This window comes from Scardinius erythrophthalmus, assembly GCF_964197995.2.
Source record: "Scardinius erythrophthalmus genome assembly, chromosome: 7".
Lineage (NCBI taxonomy): Eukaryota > Metazoa > Chordata > Actinopteri > Cypriniformes > Leuciscidae > Scardinius > Scardinius erythrophthalmus.
The window spans coordinates 8897782-8918783 of NC_138227.1; the positions used below are offsets into that span (position 1 = coordinate 8897782).

Here is a 21002-nt window from a genome sequence, read left to right on the forward strand (position 1 = left end):
TGAGAGATTGATTGCTTCACTCATCCTATATTTCACTCCTGACTCCAGAGTTTCCGCTCAAAACATTCAGCCCCAAGCGATCCTGGCACTTCCATCTGTCATCGATGCCAAGCAGTGCCGTACATCTAAAATTCCACCCGTAATTGACTTGTATGCATAAAGGGCAAGATCACACACGCAGGTCAAAACATGAGAGCTTCATATTAACACGGGTGGAAATGTGACTGGAAATGAAGAAGCATCCACGAATCACAGGGATCGGCTTTGGATATGTACGAAACCAGTTTATTTGATATAATATCAATCCACAGCTCTATGTACAAAATAAAAATGCAGTCTCTATAGCTCAATGGGAATGTTTTCAATTAGAATTCATTATCATCTAAAATATTTTCCAGTGGCTTTTCTTGATTGCATTCAGCAAATTTTGGAATTTTAAAACACAAACCAAAAGTAGCTTGTTTAACTGAGGAACTCACAGCTAAAACAGAACAAAATAAATGAAAAGGTCAATTAAAAAATAAATGACACTGACTGTACACATTTTGTCTGCGTAAAGGCTCGGATCGTCTTCTATAACGTGAGTGTTGATTAATGTGTCAGTAATGCAGGGCCGAACCACAACAAACCATATAAACGTGAACAGAACAGTCCATCAGCTAAAAATCATATTGCATTTATCAACAGAATTCAAGTAAAACAGGACATAGTGACCCTAGAATGAGCTGTAAAAAAATCCTCCGCTCGGAGAAAGGAATCATAAAAAAATCCGTTCAGCATTATTTTGACCTGAGATCAATCAATATTCAATATTCAACACAATTACTCAATGAATATTCAACTCACATGTATTTTTCAGGTCAGAATAGTGCGCAGTATTGTACATTTCAGATAAATTGAAAAGAAATAGACGCAAATATATACAAATCCAAAGAAGAAAAAAAAGGGCGTATACGGCTTTTCTGTACAAACATGAGAATGTTAAACGAACAAAAATGCATCGTATTTTATCCGGCTGTTGTTTCGTCTTACATCTAAAGGACATAATAAATAAATCACAGCCCTTATTTTAGAAACAAACCATGAAAATGTTTGGCAGATGTTGGCGGCTGCCAACGACGAAGGTGCAATTCTAATTCTATTGATTGTACCACCACGTTCCCCGCGGGTTCTGATTGGCCACAGCACACACGTAGAGCTCATCTAATGTGTGTGAGTGTCTATGGTGGATAAGCGTCATATCTTACAGCTATTTCGACAGGAATGTCTAACATTCGGGAATATTAGTGAGGAGAAACCGTCGTCATGCATCGGCCGAGCTTTCACTGAGTTCGTCTCATGATGCGTTTCAGCTCTGGGTTTCGTTTTCCGCGCTGCTGTCCCGTCGCACCCAGATGACCTCATCAGGCAGCGCCTGCTCATCCACACTGGCCACTGACATGGCGCACTGCTTCCCTACATGAGAGAGCTTGGCATGCTGGGATTTGTAGTCCTTCTTGCTCTCCGCTTCCTCGTCCTCGTCCTCCTCTGTGTCTCCCTCCAGCGAGAGGGCGGAGAGCGGTCCCTCCAGGTCCGGCTCGGTGGACGGGCTCAGAGCGGACTGAGAGAAGTCGTCATCGTCGCTCAGGATGTCCGTTTCCTTCACGTCGTGCTCCTGCTCCTCGTAGCGCTGGAGGTCGAACTGCTCCTCCACCCAGCGGTCGGTGTCGCCCGCCGGGATGCCGCTCGGCTGCTGCTGAGCATGCTGGGAGTCCGGCGAGTCGCTGTCGGGCTCGGTGTCGAAAACGATGTCCGTGTCGATGGTGAAGCGGTTTCGCACCAGTTTCCTTCGGCCCAGAGTGCGAGTCGGAGCAGAAACTGAGGAGATACACAACATTGAGCATTACTCACATATCTGCAGAGATCTTACAGCTCTTTTGTTCATTTGTTTGAGCTAAACTCTGCTTCCAAACCTTTGGGCAACTAGTTTACAGTGTTAACCACATGAACCCACTGAAAAATAAGTATTTTATGCTTACCAAGGCATTTATTTGATTAAAAACAGTAATATTGAGAAATATTTGTTACAATTTAAAAAAACTATTTTCTATGTGAATATATGTTAAAATGATCATTTATTCCTGTGATGCAAAGATGACTTTTCAGCATCATTAGTGTCACATGATCATAAGCAGTCTTCATTGTAGTGTTAATTTCATTAAAGAAATCTATGACAAAAAATGTTCGTTGACCTATTTTCCATGACAAAGACGAGACGATGACCAGACGACACCAACGTCATCAAATGATAACTGTTGACTTTATCAGCATGCAATATCGTTAAAAAATAAATCACTCTATGTCTTTGTCGAATAAAAGAGGAGACAAAACATTACAGACTGTTTTTAACAAGCCGCTATGAGCTTTTCATGCATACGGTTGCCAGATTTCAAGAAATGAAGTCCCACAATCAGAGCTTTTCTGTTAAAAAAAAACACGTTTTCTACCCGGTGTTTTACTGTAAACACAGACGAACAAGTAAGCTGCAGTTTAGAGATTTCCATTTGAGATTTTCTGCTTAAATGAAAGTGTCAATCAGTCGCTCTGTGTTCTGTCACGAGCCGCTTGCGCGACTAAATCTGAGATCAAACCTTCTCAGTGATGAACTGTAATAAATCCAAACGCGAATCTCTCGACTATTTTTGCGATTGCTGAATTAATGCACTTACGCAACCTCTATGTGACAAGTCTTTTTTGCTGTTGTTTTAATAGAAAAACATTACTGTAATTTTAAGTTTTTGTTTTTACCAGTATATGATAAATAGCCTATATTAATTCAGGAAACAAGATTAAATAAACCATATGCATATGTGTTAACATTCTCTTGATTTGTGCTTATAGGTGAAAGTGCAATAATTCTAATGAAATGTAAATTGATTATAATTTTGAGCAAAATAATCGTGATTTTCAATTCAACCATTATACAATTTTCATTGACTAAAATGCTCAGACATTTAGTCGACTTAAACTTGGCTAAACAAAAACAGGACAAGGTTGACTAATACAAAATAAAAAGTACATCTGATATAGGACTAAGACTCAATTAAAAATAGTTGACAAAATGAACACTACAGTACTTCAGTGTCACATGATCCTTCAGAAATCATTCTAATATGATGATTTTCTGCTCAAGAAACATTTCTGATTATTATCAGTTAAAAAAACAGTGTCCTGAAGTCAGTGTTTAGCATCAGCTGTGTGTGTACCTGCTCTGTTCATGGCCGGTCGGGCTCCTTTAAGAGCGCACAGGCGTTTTCCTCCAAAGGGAACGTACTGCTGATTTAGAGGAAGACTTTCCGTCTTCAACAGCTGGCGGCGCTGTTTATCTCTCAGGATGGAGTGAACCATCTTCAAGAAGTCTTTCTTACTCTCTGGAGAGCTGCAGACACCATTTAACACACACATTTGCACATTGATATCACATCAGTTTATTATTCACGTTGATTTAAGACATATAACACTTATAAATGGGTCAGATAAATATGGTTTGTATTTGTGTTTCACAGAACAACAACAGTGCATTTAAGTTAAAGGGATACTTCACCGATTAGCATTAAGCTTTGTATCAGTAGAAACCCGGTAGTATTTTCGAATGGCCGTGCTTCCCTCCCTCATGTCCCCCTGAGACGAGAGATTTCTGTATTGTGTGTCTGGAAAAAAACCTCAGATGACGCAAAAATCATCATTTAGCGTCATCTGAGGCTTTTTTGTCCAGAGGCGAGAGACTCCAGCCAGTAGGAGGAGCTCGTTCCGCATGTCTTCAACTCGCCCATAGGGGGATCTCACGATAAAACGGCGTCTTTTCAGTTTCGAGTCGACTAGTAGCCTAGAATCATTTCTTCCGACACTGCCCTCTGTAACCGGTAGGCGTGGCTTAGGAGTGGCCTCGTAGGGCAGTGAAGCAAGTGCATTCTGGGAGTTGTTGTCTTTCATCCACATGAGACAAAATACATTTTCTGGCTTTTCTCAGTCTAGAAGGCACCAACTTCTAAAATAATGTCACATTTCTACTACATAAATGACCCAATTTAAATACACAATCATCTTTCCAGCGGTGAAATACCCCCTTAACATGCACATATGTACATAAAAGCTGTACATGGTTCCTCCACCAGATGGTGCCAGTTTTCTAATGAATGATGTTTGTTAAATGTATGCGTGTTGTTTTATTGCAGGAGACACTGACCTGCAGCAGAGCTGAAACACTCTCTCTGGTCTTCCCTCTGATTCAGACTTCACATGGATGATCTCGCAAACGGCTGCGCTCTCTCCGTCTGTAACCACACACACTGTGATCAGGTCCCCAGGGTTTCGTTTGGGTCTGACATCTTCATGCATTGATTGTTTGTTTGAGTGAGTGTGTCACACTCACTGGTGAGCTTACCTGTATTGGACAGTGTGCGCACCTGAAGCGCATCAGTGGGGATCATGTGGCGGAAACGGAACGGATCTTTCTCCTCGCCCGAGACCGATGCTCTATGAGAACCACCCTGAGAAAGAGAGACAGGCGTGTGTGACTAATGCGTTGTTATTAAGAGGGTGTGAACGCTGTATAAACCGCATGAAACAAGAGTATGAATACAACACCCAGTTAACTGATGAATACAGGACAGAGAGAGGGGTGTTTGGGATTATCGTCCAAATCACAACACTCACCATTTTCTTCTTCTGCTTGGAGTAATCTTTACAGATGAACACAACAGCGGTTTTAAACACTGGAGAAGAAAGATACAACATTACTCTTCAGGTCACTTCAGAACGTCACATCTATCTATCCATCCATCCATCCATCCATCCATCCATCCATCCATCCATCCATCTATTCATTCAACCATCCAATTAACTAACTAACTAGCTAACCATCCATCCATGAGTTGAGGTTGTGTGGGGTTTGAACCTACCGAATGTGGCCAGCTGTGGCTCTTTCTTGCACTTCCCTAGTGAGGAGGACGGGTTGATCCATGTCACGCTGGTGTGGAGGAGTAAATCTCCCATAGATAAGTCAGCAACCTGTAATCATAGCAGACGCCTCTGTTAGAGAGCTCGCACAACACACACACACACACACACACACACACACACACACACACACACACACACACACACACACACACACACACACACACACACACACGCGCGCACACGCACACACACAGAGCTCGCAATCTGCAATCCAGAAGGGATCACGTCTGTCCCTGGCTGCATCATTCAGGGCTACAGTTATATTATGCAACTAAAGTTTCATTGTATTCACATAATAAGCTGATAAGATTTAAATATGCCGTCGATAAACACAGGAATGAAGAAGGAAATCTGATCCGAACGACTGTTTTAACATTTTATCAGCTGCAGAGCATGAAATGTGGTTGAAACCCCAAGGGCCTGAGACGTAGGTTCTGCATTATCTCAAGTTATACTAAAATGCAACCAAAAATAAAGAGAGAACTGACACCATGTGAATGACACAATATCATTTTTATATTGATAATCTACATAAACAAGAAGTCAATACTGAGCAATTCACATTTAGACACAAAATAATTTGGCCTGTTATTCAATTTTTTGTTTTCCCTAAAAGACCACAGTTCATATTGATGATAAATACTAAACTAAAATTGGACATGTAGAGTGATGCAAGCAGTGACGGTTGCTTGTCCAGTGAAATTAGTCGACTGGAAACATCTGATGTGAAGTTCACAAACCTCTTTCTTTTCTCCAGTCTGTTCAGAGATGAGGAGGTCAAAGACGGCTCCAAACTCCTCGTGGATCTTCTGCATCTCGTTGATGTGACTGGCCACCGTGTTCATGGCCTTCATTGCAACTGCACAACAGAAAGAAAATAAATTATATATCAATCATATACATGCCAACTATATAGCTTTGAATGCAGAAAGTTGGTCAAAACATAACAGTTCAGATTAATGGTTTTAAAGCAGATCTTCAGCTGTAACATCTGACTAGACGAGTCACATTCGAAACCTGCATCATATATACAGTCAAACCAACATTTATTCAGACACCTTCAACATTTCTCACATTATCACAGTTTATTCGCTATAGTTTAAAAAATGGCAATAAAATATGACAAGAACTCATCATCATCAAATCAGTTGATATTTCACTGGTTTTGTCCATCCTTCTGTTAGACTGTCCCACAGGTTGAATATCTGTCAGATGTTCAATTTAACTACACAATTAGATAATACCAATTTAGGTCAACCAATTACCAAGCAATGCTTTATTTAGTTCAGTCTGGGGTGTAAAAAGGTCGCATTAACAATTAAAGAACAACACTTAAGCAAAACATGGTCAAGTCAAAGTGTCTGAATAATATTTGGTCCCAAATTTTGATACATTTTACTGGTGATCCACTGTATGAAGAATCCTCACCTTTGCTCTCCTCACTTACATAAATGAACTATAGTGTCCTGCACCCACTAGTGATGATAAATGATATCTGGTGTATGAATAATTTTTGGTTTGACTGTATATATAATGTAAAGCAGCACAACTGTTTTCAACATTGATAATAATCAGAAATGTTTCTTGAGCAGTAAACCAGCATGTAAGAATGATTTCTGACGGATCATGTGACACTGAAGACTGGAGTAATGATGCTGAAAATTCAGCTTTAATCACAGGAATAAATTACACTTTACAATATATTCAAATAGAAGACACTTTCACAATTTCACAATATGACTATTTTTCTGAATTTTAGCACATTTTTAGCCTTTCTGAGCATGTGAGATACCTTTCAAAGAAATTAAAACATGTATATGTTGCGTAAAGCTTTCTGATGCACACAGCTCACCGTTCAGATGGTAGTGCTCCTCGCTGTCGGGGTCGGTGAGCGAGTGCAGTTCTCTCAGCAGAAGAGGGTACTTCAGCACTCTCTGGATGGGTTTGATCAGGAACGACTCCAGCGTGGACGAATGCTGCTGTTTGGGGTTGCGCTCGTCCAGGAACGCCTTGAAGGCCGCGTCTGTCTTCGCTGGAGAGACCACAAACACAGGAAGTTGTGATTATGCTGTCACAGGATTGTGTGTTTTGATAATGATAGGAAGATTTGAAGACTGGTGGCATTTGTTATGTTTTTCACAAGTACAATATATAGTGCAAAATGTTTTCAAGCACAAATTCAGTTCTAATGTAACTAACTAGAAAACAACTGTTAAGTAAATGTCTGCAGAATGGATGTTAACTAATAAAAATAGACAGCGAGAAGATCCAGACCAACCTCACAGACACCCACACACACACACACACACAGTGGCAGAATTATACAACTGACGCCCCAGAGCCGCTCACATGAGATTTACAGACGCCCAGCCGCAGGGGCTCTGTGAAAATCCCAGAATTCACAGGGAGCAAGGTCATTTTTGAGCTGAGATTTACGCACCTTTGACCAGCACTTTGGGCACTTTGGTGTGGCTGGCACAGAAAGCGCTGTAGATCTTGAAGCGGTCGGCGTAATACAGGAACGAGCCACCCAGAGAAAAGAGGATTTTCTGTAAGACCAGAGGGATTTTGAGAGAAATACATCAGGTATCATGGTTTGTGTTGGATAAATCTGGTTATGAATAGTTTTGAGTGATGCAATAACATGGTGCGTCCAAAAAACATGGTTATATCATCACACAGTACATGCCCAAAAAACAAGGTGCCATAATAACAATGACATTGAAATGCGCAGACACTCTGAATGTTTTAATGGAGCGTAAATGAAACCACAGTCACAAACCTTGAACTCTTCCACTCGCTCCAGTTTCTCCAGGTCCGGCACCAGTCGTGTTCCGTCTTCCAGAGTCTTCAAAAACTCCACCTGGAATTCCAGCATTTCCGGGAGGTTTCCGAACAGCACGTCCAACTATTAAATACATAGGCAGGAAAAATGTATGTTGTCAATTATAACAGCTAATAAAAAACAATAATTATGTCATATGGACTATTTTATTATATATTTTTTTAATATATATATATATATATATATATATATATATATATATATATATATATATATATATATATATATATATATATATTGTTAACCGTATGAATTTGTTTTACTTTTTGCATTTCAATTTTTATTTTAATTGTGTCATTTCATTTTTTGTTTTTGTCATTTTTATTCGTTTACATTTATGTCTATAGTTTTTTTAATTTTTATTTTAGTTTTAGTTTTATTTATTTTAGTAAATCAAGTAAAATATTTTTTCAAATTTTAAATAAAAAATGAAATAAAAATAAAGTGAAATAATTTTCTATTTTTATTTTTAGATTTTATGTGATTTCAGTTAAGGAACATTTTTTTATGAATTTAGTATACACACACACACACACACACACACACACACACACATATATATATATACACACATATAATTTTTTATATACATATTTAATATTAATTAAATATCAAATAAATAAAAAATGTGTAAAATAAGTGTTCATATCAGCAATTTTATTGTTATTTTAATCTCATTTGATGTTCTTAAATAGTTTAAAGTGTGTATTCTGCTCTATAGATACATGTATCAGTCGAACTACATGTCTTTTGTGTCTGCAGTGATGTATAATGGGTTCTTCTTCCATATGTAGGGCATTAAAGGAGCAGAAACATGACACTGAGAACTTCCTCTCTTCTGTCTGATGTAAGTTTTCCTCATTTTGTGTCTCCCTCCCACTCCCTTCTACCTCTCCTTTCTAGTGTGTGTTTGTCTCCATCTCTATGTCCTCCTACACGCTCCTCTCCATCAGGACGATTATGAAATATCGTTCTGTGTTCTGGAGGTGTGTTCGAGCTCGCCAGCTGATAATAATATGAAAGCATCAGCGGTGCTTTGACTCACCTCGTCCTGAGTGAGGAAAGACTCCTTCTGCAGAGGGGTTAGATATCGCCCGATCAAACAGTTCAGATCCTGAAAGAGAGAACACACACACAATCACATTAAAGAACAGCCTATCAACAAATATGGAATATTAACAATAGCTATATTCTGCCAAATATTTGACCAGTTTCATGGCTGTATAATTTGTAAATATCCCTGAGAGAGATATTTAACATATTTCAATATAGGAACTTATTTTGGCAGGTGGTTTGAGGGTTGACAGTGCTAAAGGGAAAATTTGAACAGTAAAGGCCCGTTCACACTAAGGACAATAAATATAACGATAAAGTTCTAATAATCGTTCTAAATTTAAATGAATAGCCGAGTCGACACCACAACTATAACGATAACAGCACTGAGAAACAATATCAATGGAATCACTTTCAGAATGATTGTTTCCAGCTGATGAATAATAAACACAATGACAGCCAATCAAAATCCACCCTGCTTGTCGGACATTAAAAGTGTCAGACGACAAAACTTCAGCTCGCGCTTAGAAGAAACAGAATGATATCACCCGCTAAATAAAAATAAATGCATGCACACACACACACACACACACACACACACACACACACACACACACACACACACACACACACACACACACACACACACACACACACACACACACACACACACACACACACACACACACACGTATATATTCACAAACTCATTTCAGGTTTCAGTTCTGCTGGAGTGCTTTTTTCAGACTGTTGATTTAGTTCTCTGCTCAAACATGCAGACGAATCCGAAACACACTGCAAATATTCCCAGCGACGGACAGGATCTCATCTAATCTCAGCCACCCTCAGACAGACGGGAAATACTGTCATGTCTCTGACGCTAAGCTCGACACAGCAAGCAAACACGAGCTATAGAGTGAGAATCACTGTCTGTCTCTGCCGTAAAGAAAGATGGGTGTCTGAATGGCATACTACTACTTTTACAGTATGCAGTGTGCAAATCGTCTTTGCGCATAGACAATTGCCAAAAAGTGTAATATAAAATGGATAGTTCAAGTCTTCAATGCTGAATCATACAGCAATCCTGCTGTCTTAAAAAAATACATAAACAGCTAACTCCCAGAATAAGCACATTTTGCAATGCAGAAGTAAGAGATTTATTTATTCATTCGCCACTAAAGCATAATAACCAGAAGAATATCAAAGTTCACTTAAAGGCATAATGGACTGTTTTTGAACAGCTAAATTACTGAAAGCCTCGTACATTTAAGTTACAAATGGCGGCGCTGCTCCAAGTTCACACCAAGAATGATAACTATAAAGATAACTATATTAGCGTTCACACCAGCACACGATATCATTCTGTTTCTTCTAAGCGCGAGCTGAAGTTTTGTCGCCTGTCACTTTAAATGCTCGAGCTCGTTAAAGCAGGATGGATTTTGATTGGCTATCATTGTTTATTATTCATCAGCTGGAAACAATCATTCTGAAAGTGATTCCAATGATATCGTTTCTCAGTGCTGTTATCGTTATAGTTGCAGTGTCGACTCGGCTATTCATTTATATTTAGAACGATTTTTAGAACTATATCTTTATCATTATAGTTATCGTCCTTGGTGTGAATGGGAAAAATAAGGTGGATGTCTTCGAGCGAAAGGATGCCTCTTTAAAAAATGTGTATTTTACAGTAACCATGCATCATGTTAATGCTACATTTTTAGCAGAGACTGTATATTTGTTCATAATATAGTTACATACTAATTGCTAAAGCTCAGACTACAGTAGTCTCAGTTTCGATTTATCCCCCTCCCGAAAAATAAATAAATAAATAAATAAATAAATAAATAAATCGCATCCAGGTCATCGGTCGGTTCCGATGTTCGGCTCAGATTATCTGGTAATGTGAGAGTTCACAGATCAAATCTTAAACCTCCCGAACTGCTCGCAGACACATCGGGGCCAACCTGACAATATCAAACATGTTTGATATGATTTTAAATCAGAATGATTACAACTATTATTATGTCAGCACTTCCACAATAGCCAATGAGAGACAAGTCTACAAGGAGACGGAAGTGACTGAACTTTTGAAATGGCGACAGCGAAACAACAATCAGCTGTACGGCTCCAGCGGACAGCAGGGATGGAGGAACGACTGGTGGACATGTGGCAACAACACGACTGCCTTTATAATCTCATCATATAATGTCTGACGTGACACAGTCTCCATTTAGTTTACATCCACTTCCCCATGAGATCATGTGAGGTGCTAAATCTGGCATGATTATCTTAAAGGTGCTCTAAGTGATGTTGGGTGACGTCACTTCTTGTTGACGTTCAAAGTATTGTCAAACAAAATGGAGGCTAGCTCGACCCTCCCTCCTCCTCATCCACGCACTAACCCCCCAAACCCCACCCCCAAATCCTTCTGGTTGGTTATTGGCTGGAACGGTTTGTTATGTTTCGTGGTCCAGGCTGGGCCAGTTTGTTTTTGTTGCCATTTGTGGAGCCTGGGCTGTCTACAGAGACCACGTTTTTTACAGTGTGTTCAGGGGACAGGCAGCTAGCGGATAGTGAGGAGATGTTTGCTGTATGTGACAAAAATGTTTTGGCCTAAAAAACGTGTGACAACGCTTGTGACAAAATCTTATAGTCTGTGATGTGCCACGGATTTCAGATCTTGTAGTGTGCACAGGTTTGAGATTTGAAAGAAGAAATGTGTGGCAACAGGGTTCCACAATCGGTTAAGATTAATAAACTCCTGTAGTCTGAGCCTGAGGTCACATGACATTACTGTAGCACTTTAAATCACTATGCTATTTTTAAATAATAGTTTCCAGTATGTACTACGCAGTCTAGTAGTATTCATTCCACAAGCAGCCAGAGAGTGAGTGGGAGCAGAAAAAGGCAAGCCAAGGGCACAGTTTTCCCCCTACAGGCCTGTCTCGATGAAGGGCACAAACTTCTGTAAGTCAAACATTTAGACGAGTATATAACACACACACACACACACACACACACACACACACACACACACACACACACACACGCACACACACACACACACACACACACACACACAGGTACTGACTTTGACGTAGGTGCGCTCCGTCTCCACCAGTTCGCAGATGACTTTGCGGAGTTTGTCGGCATCGGACAGCTGGCGCGGGGTGGCGTTACTCGGAGGGAGCGAGGAAGACTCCGGGCCGGACGAGGGAGAGACGGCTTCAGATGAGGGATTCATTTCGTGAAGACTGCGACAGAAAGCTGCGACCTGCTCCGTACTCTACAAAGAGAGAGAGAGAGAGAGAGACATGAAGAGTGAGACATCTCACAGAGTCCTGCACTGTTATTAGGACAAACACACGCACGCACGCACGCGCACACACATACACACACACACACACTCACACACACCTACATACACACTCGCAGCACCTGCAGCTGGATCCTTCCGCTCAGATGCCTGTCAGAACGCTCTAAAAATCATTAGCGCTCATTTGCTCTATTTTCAGCCTCTAAAACTCTCTTATCTTCTCCATCACTTCATCTTTTTGGCTCTCCCTCTCTCTCTTTCTCACACTCTCTCTCTCCCTGCCTCCCTCCCTCCCTCCCTCCCTCTCTGCTCTTCTGAAATGTCTTCATTTCATCTGAACGGCAATCAAAACACAAGCACCTGTCCATGGATGCGGTTGCTATGGGAACGGCTGTGATGGCACATGGACTGTCATTCTCAGAGTAACACTGACGGACTGAGAGAAAGTACCATCCATCTACTAGGGCTCGGTGTCAACCGGAAGATATTTTGCTACATTCTTTATACTACAGTAGATACAGTATAATAGGCAGGACAACTTTACTTTGTTTGCACATGAGAAAGCTGGATATGGTCCCAAACATATGCCTGTTTTCAGAATACAGTGTCATTTTATAATACTAGTCTTTTGTTTTCAACTCAAGCACTTCATAATGTGAAGCTGTTTTTGCACTGATGCCAGACTCGTTCATTTGTTATTAATAATCTGACCTGATCTTTCTGATGTTGAAAAAGATTTTTGATGTTGAATAGTTAGAGAGAATTTAAAATCAAATGACTAGAAAGTGCCTTTCATTTCATTCTTAAGATTAGGATTATATAACAATAGGAATTACCGCATTATTACTTCATAAATAAAAATAATATATTACTTTTATAATTTCTTGACTATATTTTGATTCTAATTAAACACAATTAAATTAAGTTTTATTGGCTTGAATGTGTAGAGTAGCACAATGTTGCCAAAGCATGAAGCAATAAACATGTATTAAACATAAATAATTAAATTACATAAAAAATTATTAATTAATTCAAAATGTAAAAAATAACTAATAAAAATAATTAAATAATTAAATAAATAACTAGTAATAATAAATACATACACACACGTGCACATATAGAGTTACTGTGATATGAAATTACTCATACCAAGTGAAATATTATTATTTAAATATTTTGGTCAAATTGCCCATCCATCCATCTATAAATCCATCCATCTTTGATTATCTCACTCTCTTTCACTCTTTCTGTCAAAGCTTAAGAGAGTTTCCTTCTAGATCACCAACCTTTGTGTGCTTTTTTTTAGTTAACATACAGGGGAAAATTTAGATGAACTACATGAATCAGATATTTACGGTCAGCAATTGGATACTTGTGATTAAATAAAAATTTAAATTCCTCGAATCGATTCCTTTTTGTGCAGTTTAAAATGATTTGGACACACATCCAAAGCTGAAAAAAAACTGAGTTCTCTTCCGAGTCTTTTTGCTCTTGAACACAAAAATATACACAAAAATATGTCACAATATCCTCGTAAACACAGTCATTTTTTCTTAAGTGAACGTAAACAGTTTACAAAGGAAACGCATGTGTAACAGTATATTGGATCCGTGCAGCTCTTAAAGTGACAGCAGCCTAATATTCCTGCTGATGTCAATAAAATAATGTTAATCAAACAACAAAAGACAGAGAGAAAATTCCCTCGCTGTTTTTGACTTTTGTAACTATATTTGTAATGCATATTTTATTTATAAAAGTGCTGTTATTTTACATTTGATTGCAGTTTCTGTACCTGAATACCTGAAAATCAGTTGTATTTTGTTCAGTTGTATTTATTTGTGCAATTGCTAATTTGTTTATTTGTTCCTTTTTTAGTTTCTGAGTGTTTACTAGTCTTTAATAATGCTTGAAATGTATATTAGTTAGGCCAGTTGTTTTTGCTACAGATATTTTTAAACCACAGACAAAAGTTCCTTCCTTTAGCCTGTTGATTTTTGTTTATGGTATTCAGCTAAAAATGAAATGTTTTGCAATAAAACTTAGAATGTGAATAATGTGTTTTTTTTTATTTATCTTATTGGAATCGAAATTAGGAATCGATAAGCAGAATCAGAATCATTAAAATTCAAACAATACTCAAACTTATAAGTGTCTCAAACTAAAATTTGAGCATCTTTAAAAGATTTAATGGCACAAACTTAGTAGACTTTACCAAATCGTCCCTGAAAGTGCTCATTGGTGAATGCAACAAAGTTGAGTAGAGTTTCAATACATGCAAATGAGCAGCAACACAATGAACAGACAGCCAATGGAAACTCATACTATAAAGTCAATCTAACTTAAAGGGGTCGTCGGATGCAAAATGGGACAGTCCATTTTGCATCCGACGACCCTTTTAAGTCAGATTGATATTAGCATATTTCTGTCCTCAGCCATTCGACACCCCCCATGGAAGAGAGGGGTGGGGTGAGCAGTTGCTCATTATCATTTAAAGAGACATGCACCGAAACAGGTCACTGTTTACACAAAGTATATTACAAACTTTACATGAACACCCTAAAGAATCATTACCCTGGTAATCCAGAGTTCTCGCGAGAGCACAAGTTGAATTTGCTCAGCGAGTTACTCTGGGGTCTAGTAATGATGCTCATTAAATATGCCCCTCGATCTGAGTTGCACCAATCACATCGGGTTATCTGATATAGGCGGGCCAGAGGCGAGCTAAACAGATGACGACAGCGCTGTGACGTCCAAGTCATTAGTAAACATTGCAAGATGCCTATGGATGAACACCAGTTGTTTGAAACGGCTTTGGCCGCTACAATGAACGAGTTAGACTTGGCTTTTTATCTAAAACAGGAACAGAAGACGCCGCTCGAATCGTTCCTTTGCAAGAAGGACACTTTTGCTGTTTTGCTGGAAGTTATTTCCGTCATTGCGCTTTCTCATTGCACTTTCACACAACTACTCAATTAGATCACATATCTTCAACTACATGCCCTTTATCCTGAAACCGGATATCAGCAAACCTAAATGCTTGTAAATAAATTTCTGATTTCTCAGGGCACCAATTTTAGTGACAACTGTCAGGTAGAGGGAGCATTTTTTTCTGCGTTATTAAAAAAGAAATGCTTCAAAATAATTCCTCAGGGGTGTCAGGGAATACTAGATTCCCGTTGTCTCTGTTTGTGTGTAAACAAATAAATCAGTTCCTAAATCAGAGACGCAGAATTTCATCTCCGAGGGGCGTCGGGCTTCACCTGTCACTTTAGTCATTAGCTAAAACATCATCAGCTGCCACAACCATGGCGTACAAGCGCCGGGAGAGCTGTCAAGATGTTTGTGATCCCGTTATAACGGAGACAAATTCACACGCTCTCAGATACAGCAGCTGTCAGCTTTCCAACACATTTCTCCATCATTCTCTGAAACAGCACAGCTAGAGAGTCGAGGCGAGTACATTAGCAAACCACAAAAGTAGCCCTTTCCTACATCGCACATCCAGCGACACAAAATCACATCGGAGGCTTTTTTAAAAGAGAGACATAAAAGATTATTTGAAGAGGAAGATCAAGGCTAGTGTTCATGCACACACAGACAACCGCTTGCACAAAACCCAGCATATGTCTACTAAAACATTTTTCTTTATCTGAGGAGAGACATAAACAATCGTCTGAAGAAGCAACGTATGAAGACATCGACGGGTTTCCCAGAATGCACTCATGAAAACGTTGTAAAAAGAGGACATTTTAGGGTATAATTAGCCATCACTGTGCAAAGAGTAAGCACCAACAGTGACTTTCAACTACTTTTATTTACTTAGCAGACTACAGGTGATTGTTTTGGCTGACAGTTTTTTTTTCCAAACGTGTGAAAGCTGCTTTCCATGTTCATTAGCGGAGAGAGTCTTAACGATCCTCGAATGCCCACGCAAGGACACACAAAGGATGAATTGCAGTGTTTTTCCCAATGTCCTTGAGTCACAGAACAGCATGACAGAAAATATGACACCCCACACACAATAAAGCACATTAACTGCTGGGAACATGCCATTGTCACTGCTGTGAAATGAAAACACTTGTAAGTTGTGTTTTCTATGAGATGTAACACTCACACTTTGAACAAAACCCTAACCCTAAAAGTGCTTTTTGCATGCAAAAAAGTGTATTGTCTACTGTGAGAAGTCACTTTAAAAACTAGGGATGCACGATAAATCGGCTACCATATTGCTATCGGCAAATATATGTTCATTTTTGATGTTATCGACCCGAAAAGAAAATTTGGCTGATAAATTAAAGCTGATAAATAAGGGATTATTTCCTTCAGCCAAGACACTTCAGATGCACACTGTTTGCCATGATGGTTTTGAATGGCTTGAAATATGATGGGAAAATATGAAATATGAAATAGGATACAGTTAAGTGCAACATGCACAGCACAAGCCTTTCATATAGGCTACATACAATTATAATGAGAACATTTTAATTGTGCGCTTGGGACATGGCTTTTAATGGTGAGACTTTTGTTTTTTTTTGTAATCAGGCTCTCAAAAAGTATAAAAAAATTTGGATTTATATTTATTAGCCAATATGTCTGTTATCGGTTTTGGCCAAAATTTTTAGATAGGTGCATCCTTATTTAAAACCATGTGGGGTTCCAGAGTTAAACTGGAATTATTGATCTTATTATGAGTACAAAAGGTTGCATACTGTGAAGAAACAAACAAGCGCACCTACACAACGGGAAATGCACACTTCCAGAGAACTTCCCTCCATTAAGTCCCAACAAGATCACCACACCCTGCTTAAAATAACAACTTAAACCAGCCTAAGGTGGTTTGATGTCTTAATACAGGTTTCACAGGTTTCTTTAATGTTAAAAAGTGCCCAAAATCCCTTTTCTGGAAACCAGTTTGGGATCTTAAGACCACTTTAAGATGGTTTAATCTCTTTTTCCCAGCATGCAAAAAGCACAAAATTGCCCATGAACAAAAGCTGACTGGTCTATAAAACAAATCAAAGATTAGCAAGTAAAAACCAGTACATATGGTACAATCATAGTATTAGATGGTACTTTGATATATGACTTTGATTATGCATATACATATTTACATTTATTTATTTATTATTATATTTATTTTTTATGTACTCTAAGGTATTTCAAAGGACACCATGGAGCTGTCATGTAAAAAACATGTAATCACCATCATCCATATGAACATTACGTAAAATTATGGCACTTTTTACTAGTGAACACAAACATCTGACATTCTGACAGCAACAATTCACGAAACACTAACAAAAAATCTGTGCATAAACCCAAAGCATCATTAACATCCAGCTCAGGATAAAAAATCAGAAAAAAAATCAGAAAAAAAAAGAAATCGATAAAATAGCGCGATTTAAGAAAAACCACAGACATAAAATGTCTCTCACCAGGTGCAGCATGTCATAGATGGAGTCCGAAGAGCGTTTGCTGTGTCTGTTGCGTTTGAGCACAGACATGACTGACTCAGGATCAGCAGAAACGGCTTCGGAGAGAAACACGCCGGCCCACTGTCACTGACGCTGGATCAGTTTCAGGAAACGCCTCAGAAATCACAGATTCACTGCTGCAACACCGACAACATCCCTCCGCTTATGACAAATAGAACAGCGAGAGAGAGAGATGGAACGGGTAGCTCTTTTCCTCCCTCTCTCTCTCTCTCTCTCTCTCTCTCTCTCTCTCTCTCTCTCTCTCTCTCTGTCGTTCGCCCACCTCCTCTCTGCTCGTCCAACTCCGTATTCACCCGCCCGTTCTGATGCGACACCACCTCATTTATCTTCTTTCGCTCTCTTTCTTCCTGGCAGGCTAAGCAAACACTGAGCTACATGAGTTAAGATACTCAACACACAAGTAAAAATAATCAAGGGTGAATGGAGAGAGGAAGAGGAAAAGGAAGAGGAAGTGGTGTTCATGATGGGCTGGGCAAGTTCAACTGGACAACAATACCATCACAGTAAGATAAACAGACAGCTGTAGTTAGGGATATGCAAAACTACTAATCTTAAAGGCAGTATTAGGTGGGTCGCCTGAAAGACTAGCTAATTAATCATCATAAAGTTCAGTTAAATTATATTTCTTACCTGAGCAGCCAATAAACAAATGACCTTTTACTTGAACTACCTACATATACCTATCATTTGAGATATAGATCAGAACGTTAGTGTACTTCTTTTGCGATTTCCCTACAGTGGGTAAAATTTAATGCAACAAATTTTAAAGGTTTTTAATGACCACTAAGGTAAAGATCACCTCTTTTAGCTTAAAGGGCTGGTTCACCCAAAAATGAAAATTCTGTCATTAATTACTCACCCTCATTTCGTTCCAAACCCATAAGACTTTCATTCATCTTCGGAACACAAATGAAGATCTTTTTAATTAAATCTGAGAGCTTTCTGACCCTCTATAGACAGCTACGCATCTACAATTTTGACGCTTCAAAAAGTTCTGGTCTTAATGGATATTTGCTGGTCTCTCAGCCTGGAAAAACTTCTTTTTTTCAGCCTGGAAAGGCTTTTTGCTGTTGAAAAAGTGCCCAAATCCCTCTAAAACCATCAAAAACATAGCTGGAAACCATTCTTCTATCATGTTAAGAACATTTTAGGTTGGCTACTAAATGTGCGAAAAGCACAAAATTGCTCAATCACAATCACAATCAAGCTGGATTCAGGTTCACTATCAGATGCTTTACTTATGTGTTATGGAGTACAAAACCAGCTTGACGGAGGGGTCTCGAGTTGCTTTGTTAAAAGTTTATTGTTAAAATTATTTTTAACTCGACACGCCATCTTAAAACGCGATGCTTATGATAGAGAACTGTGAGTCATGACACAAAAGGCCAAAAATGTCTGTCTGCATGTCGATGTCTTTGTCTATGTAAAAGCAGCGCTTAAAGGGGGATGAAGGATTTTAATGTGCAAACTGTCTAACAGCTGTCAGCATGCTAAGAAAAGCACCCCCGCTAAAAATACAAAACTAAAGATGAACTAGTCGACTAGTGAAGAGATGCTTTACTCGCAAATCGAAATCATTTCTATCACAGTAGCTGTGCGTTCAGCATTCAGATGAACAACTCAACTGAACAGCAGTCTCATGATTTATAATATAGGACTGGAGTGAGTGTCTGTTTCATAAAGATTGATCATCTGAACAGCCGTGTGGAGAGAGAGAGAGAGAGAGAGAGAGAGAGAGAGAGAGAGAGAGAGAGAGAGAGAGAGAGAGAGAGAGAGAGAGACAGACAGAGAGAGAGAGACAGCGGGGGAAAGTAAACAGAATGAATGCACCAGGACTTAAAAGAGCACAGAGAGAAATGCGGCGTCAGATCATGTGATCCAGGCTTCACTGCGGTTCATAAACACATGCTGTGACTTTAGAGCGCAGAAGCACGATCGTTAAACATGACAAAGTGACGCGTGCAGAACAGTGATACGGCAGAATCGCTTCAGCCCTACAGGCTCAAACTGCCTTCAAGTCACGTCAAAAGGATTGCACTTTAATTCACAGAAAATTCCTTTCTTTGTCAATATGTAAAGATAAGAAATCTCCTCGACCTCAATCTTTTGAACAGCGATGCACACGAAACGAGAATCATCCTTTACAGCAAAAACTAACAGCCACCTGAAAGGGATTGAGAAATGTCCGGCGCTGAACACCGAACTTGCCAAATTCCTCTACTGAACACTTTTGGCATCAAACACGTCTCCTGATATAACAAATCACACACACCGCATGCCGAATGGCCTGTTAATGTGGAGATCAGCAAGCAGAGAACGTCAAATCAGACTGTAAATGTTCCTCTCACTGCAACAAATGATCTGTGAGTCCAAAGCCCTCTCTAGTCCATCTACTCAATAATATCCCACCACACAGTGAAGCACTACTAATGTACCATTATTCCCAGCTGAACTTGTGAAGTGAAGACTGGGAAGAGTGTAGAGGAGAGACTGTTAACTGCTTATACAGATGTAGCTGGACAATAACAATGAAGTCAGAGCCTTGGCACAGGGGTTAATGGCTGACTCATTGACCTGTGGCGCTCATCTAGAAAAGTTCAAGTCTCTCCCTAGTAATTTCCAGGAATCACTTGTCTGTCTAATAAAAGACAAAGAATCCTAAAGTAGTGCTGGGCGATAAACAATTTCATATCGAGATTGTGATAAGATGTACGTTAATAACGCTGATAAGCTCTAGACGTTTTCACTCGATATGGATTCATCTAACAGCCGAAATAAACACGACAATGCGTGCCACTAATGCGTGTCTCTGTGTGAATGAATGCGGGGTTTCTAAAACTGAAAGATCTTCACGACAAGTCCGAAATATTTCACTGCTGTATACTGAAATGTACTTTTTAAAGTAATAATAATAATATATTATCTTATGACCAAGATATATTTTCATCCATGTTTTAAATGTATCCAGTTGTGCCGCATCTTATTTGACAAATTTTTAAAAAAGTTTATATACATTTGTATTAAATCTAAAAACACAGAATCCCCCCAAAAATATTTTTAAATAGAAAACACAGAATTTAGGGGAAAATAAAATGGATTTCATGGGCCCTAAATTAAAAGGTAGCTACTCTGTGGAGTGTTATTGTGAACAAACAAGTTTACATGTTTGCATTCATCTTCAAAATCTGAGAAATATGTGGAAAGAATTTCCTTCTCCATTAATGGTAAATGAATATTGTGATAAATATCGACATTGTATGATATGGGACAAAATATCACAGTACTATTTTTT

At 39.0% G+C, this 21002-nt stretch overlaps 1 protein-coding gene across 2 annotated transcripts in view; it reads right to left on the bottom strand.

Annotated features, from left to right (window-relative positions):
• Positions 1-255: 255 nt before the first annotated feature.
• Positions 256-21002, bottom strand: part of tiam1b (TIAM Rac1 associated GEF 1b) — a 47148-nt gene continuing 26401 nt past the window's right edge. The window contains exons 1-13 of one of the 2 annotated variants that reach the window (XM_081370181.1): positions 17651-18108; positions 11991-12185; positions 8892-8960; positions 7784-7909; positions 7442-7550; positions 6854-7033; positions 5742-5860; positions 4941-5049; positions 4696-4754; positions 4424-4529; positions 4226-4313; positions 3246-3418; positions 256-1857 (exon numbers count right to left, since the gene is read on the bottom strand). In XM_081370181.1, the coding sequence (XP_081226307.1) occupies positions 1349-1857; positions 3246-3418; positions 4226-4313; positions 4424-4529; positions 4696-4754; positions 4941-5049; positions 5742-5860; positions 6854-7033; positions 7442-7550; positions 7784-7909; positions 8892-8960; positions 11991-12185; positions 17651-17719 (1911 nt within the window). In that variant the 5' untranslated portion in view covers positions 17720-18108 and the 3' untranslated portion in view covers positions 256-1348. Of the gene's footprint in view, positions 1858-3245; positions 3419-4225; positions 4314-4423; positions 4530-4695; positions 4755-4940; positions 5050-5741; positions 5861-6853; positions 7034-7441; positions 7551-7783; positions 7910-8891; positions 8961-11990; positions 12186-17650; positions 18109-21002 lie in introns of those variants that run through there. The other variant, XM_081370180.1, reaches the window with a different exon arrangement.